The 3,204-nt window shown below is 39.8% G+C and overlaps 1 protein-coding gene across 1 annotated transcript; it reads left to right on the top strand.

Annotated features, from left to right (window-relative positions):
- The first annotated feature begins 301 nt into the window (after positions 1–301).
- On the top strand, positions 302–2,425 carry LOC145565251 (uncharacterized). The gene is made up of 4 exons (XM_081625315.1): positions 302–772; positions 974–1,117; positions 1,268–2,161; positions 2,255–2,425. Exons 1-4 carry the CDS (start codon positions 302–304, stop codon positions 2,423–2,425), a joined length of 1,680 nt encoding a protein of 559 aa, XP_081481441.1.
- Positions 2,426–3,204: the final 779 nt, after the last annotated feature.

The raw sequence follows: 3,204 nt of genomic DNA, 5'->3' as shown, positions 1-3,204 counted from the left end.
TGTTCTTTTAGATAGGCAGAAGTTTACCAGCAGTAATGTGCTAAGAAGAGCACTGAGGACCCATGCTATAAAGAATAGGTGTGAATTTTATTACCTGCACAATGGTGGTCAGAGGATCACTATTTTCTTTAGAAAAAGATGTAACTGTGAGTGGAATCCTAAGAGGAGAAACTTGCCTCAATGCAAGTGTGGTGATGAAGTGAAGAAGTGTGAGTTTAAGGTGTCTGCAAGGAGACTTTATAATAGTAGTGCTTGACAAATAAAGGAGCTGAGGTTAAAGCACAGGTGTATGAGATCTAGAATGAATGCATGTATTTCAGCTGAATACTTAGAAAAGAGGTATGTTGAAGAGTTGAGGAGCAATCCCACTTGGAAAATCAAGACATTTAGAGTTAGGGTTTTAAGTGATTTAGGAATACACATTGGGTATTCACTAGCTTGGCTAGCAAGAGCCAGAGCAAAGTTCATGATTTATGGCTCTGCAGCAGAGCAATATGCAAGGATTTGGGATTATGGCAAGGCTGTGCTAAAGTATAATCCAGAAAGTGAGGTGTATGTGGTGGTTGAGGGAGCAGACAGACCAGAACCCCCTCTATTCATGAGGATGTACATGTGTTTGGCAGCATTGAAGAATGGTTTTAACAAAGGTTGTAGGCTTCTCATTGGCCTAGATGGCTGTCATTTGGAAGGGGCCTATCCTGGTCAAATTCTTGTTGCAGTTGGCAAGGATGGGAATAATCAAATTTTCCCCTTTGGATGGGCAACAGTGGAGGTAGAGAACAAAGACACTTGGTGCTGGTTCATACAGTGTCTATAGAAGGACATTGGAGATTGCAGTGAAGGCTTGGGACTGACATTTATGAGTGATAGACAAAAGGTTTGACTTTCTCTTAGTGTAATCTTTTTTTTTTTTTATCATACCACAGTTGTATTTCTAACAGTTGACTTGTTGTTTTTTGACTTTTACCTTTAGGGATTGCTTGAAGCCTTGGATGAATTAGTCCCAAATGCTGAAAAGAGATTTTATGTCAGGCATATTTGGGCTAATTTTAAGCTCCAATTCACTAGCTCTACCTTCAAGGAATTGTTTTGGAATGCAGCAAGGGCAACCACTTTGGTAAGTTTATTTCATCATGAATTGTGTTCTCTCATCTTTGTGCACTGTGTTCTATCTTAGTATGTGGTCTGTCCTTGTGTTACAATGTATGCATATGCTTTGTGTTGTGTTAGTAGGTCTCTTATCATAGTCTATGGTTTTGTGATATAGTTTGACTCTGAGGTTGCAATGGAGTCCATTAAGTTCTTATCAAATTATGCATATGAGTACTTAGCAAATATATCACCATCACACTGGTCAAAACATGCATTTTCTGATTGGTGTAAGTCCAACATGCTGCTAAACAATCTTTGTGAAACTTTCAATGTTGTTATAAAAGATGCAAGAGATAAGCTCATTCTCACTCAAATGGAGTATATGAGATGTTACATGATGATGAGGAACTGTGAGAAGTGGGAGGCAGTTCATAAAATGGAAGGAAAGAACATGCCTTATGTGAGTAAGGTTTTTGGGAGGATTGAAAGGGCTTCTAGATATTGCATTGTCCAGTTGTCTATAGGGGATAACTATGAAGTTGAATTGAATGGGGATAAGGTGGTGGTTGACCTGAAGATGAAGTCATGCTCTTGTTATCACTGGCAGCTTACTGGCATACCATGTGTACATGCTTATGCTTGTATACTTGACAAAAGGGTGGATCCAGATGACTATGTGGATGCTTACTATAGTAGGGCAACCTATATTCTTGCATATCAAGATGCAATCAACCCTATGCCAGGCCCCAAGCATTGGGAGAAGATAGACTTGAGACAACCACTCCCACCTGCAGTTAGGGTAATGCCCGGGAGGCCTAAATCAAAGAAGAGAAAGCTGGAAAAGGGAGAAGGAGGACCAGGCAGCAAAGAGGCACAACCAAAGGGCCCAAAGTTCCAAAAAAGGTGCAGAAACTGCGGTATCCTTGGTCATTATGCCAAGAGTTGTGGATCTACACCTAAAAATGAAGCCTCAGCAACCTCTGAGCCAAAGGTGTCATCTAAGCTTGTCTTGAACACACCATGGTTGCAGGAACAGAGGAGAAAGAAAGCTCAGAGGGCTGCTGCTAATGTAAGCAAACTGTCCTATTTATTTTTGTTTTAATATAGTGAAGTTTATGTCCTGTAATTGACTTTTATGTTTGTGTGCTTTGAATGTTTATAGAGTGGAGCTACTGCTGGACCTAACAATATTGGTAACAAGACATTTCCACAAGAACAACAGAAGCAGCAAGGTCAAAGCTCCCAGCCTATTACTTGCAGCCAAAGTACTCAGGCCTCAACAACAACAATAGCAACAAGGTCAAAGGCAAAGGGAAAGAACAAAATTGTTTGAAATTTCTGTTTAAGTGCCTTGTGTAAACCTTAAACTTTGTTATTAGTCAATTAGCAAAAATGTTTGTATTTAACTGTCTGTAAGAATTGGAATTTGATGCTTTCAATTTGCAACCTTTTGTAACTAATGCAGTACTTAACTATGCAATGGTGAAAACTGATGTTTATTGTCTCATAAAAGTAGTGTTTTTCATTAATACTTGAAGAGTTTACAATTTTAAAATGTCCGCTTCATTAGAGTAAACTAACCTACTAACATAACACTAGAAACCAAATAACACAACACTAAGCTGAAGCTACTAAGATAGAACCTACACTAACCTAAGCTTTCTTAAGCACAACTAACAACCCTACCATCATCAAAACACAACAACTGACAACACCCACAACAACACAGCCAAACCCACCATTGTTCTGCACCCCTTGCTTAGAGTATCTCTTCCTATCACCACTAAGAGCTTTGCACCTCAGTTTGAGGTTCTCATTCTCAGTGAGCAAGCACCTTCTCTGGCCACTAAGATCCTCAACTTCTCTTTGCAATGAGCTTATCTCACCCTTCATCAGTTTTTTGTCAAGGATCAATTGGTTTATCACATCCCTTTGCTAATCAGTCCCGTCTTCTTCATCCAGCCACTCAAAGCTCTTGCAGCCCCTTGTTTCTGTTTTGGGATCATAAAACTTGCATGTCAAGAACTTCCTGCCTGGATTCTCTCTAGTCCATGAGGTTAGCCTAGCCATGGGAATGACGTAGTCACATTTCTTGTATTTTGAGGGTGAACA

Source organism: Chenopodium album, chromosome 10 (assembly GCF_948465745.1).
Source record: "Chenopodium album chromosome 10, dcCheAlbu1.1, whole genome shotgun sequence".
In the NCBI taxonomy this organism is placed as follows: Eukaryota; Viridiplantae; Streptophyta; class Magnoliopsida; order Caryophyllales; family Amaranthaceae; genus Chenopodium; species Chenopodium album.
This window is presented reverse-complemented; position numbering and strand designations above follow the sequence as displayed.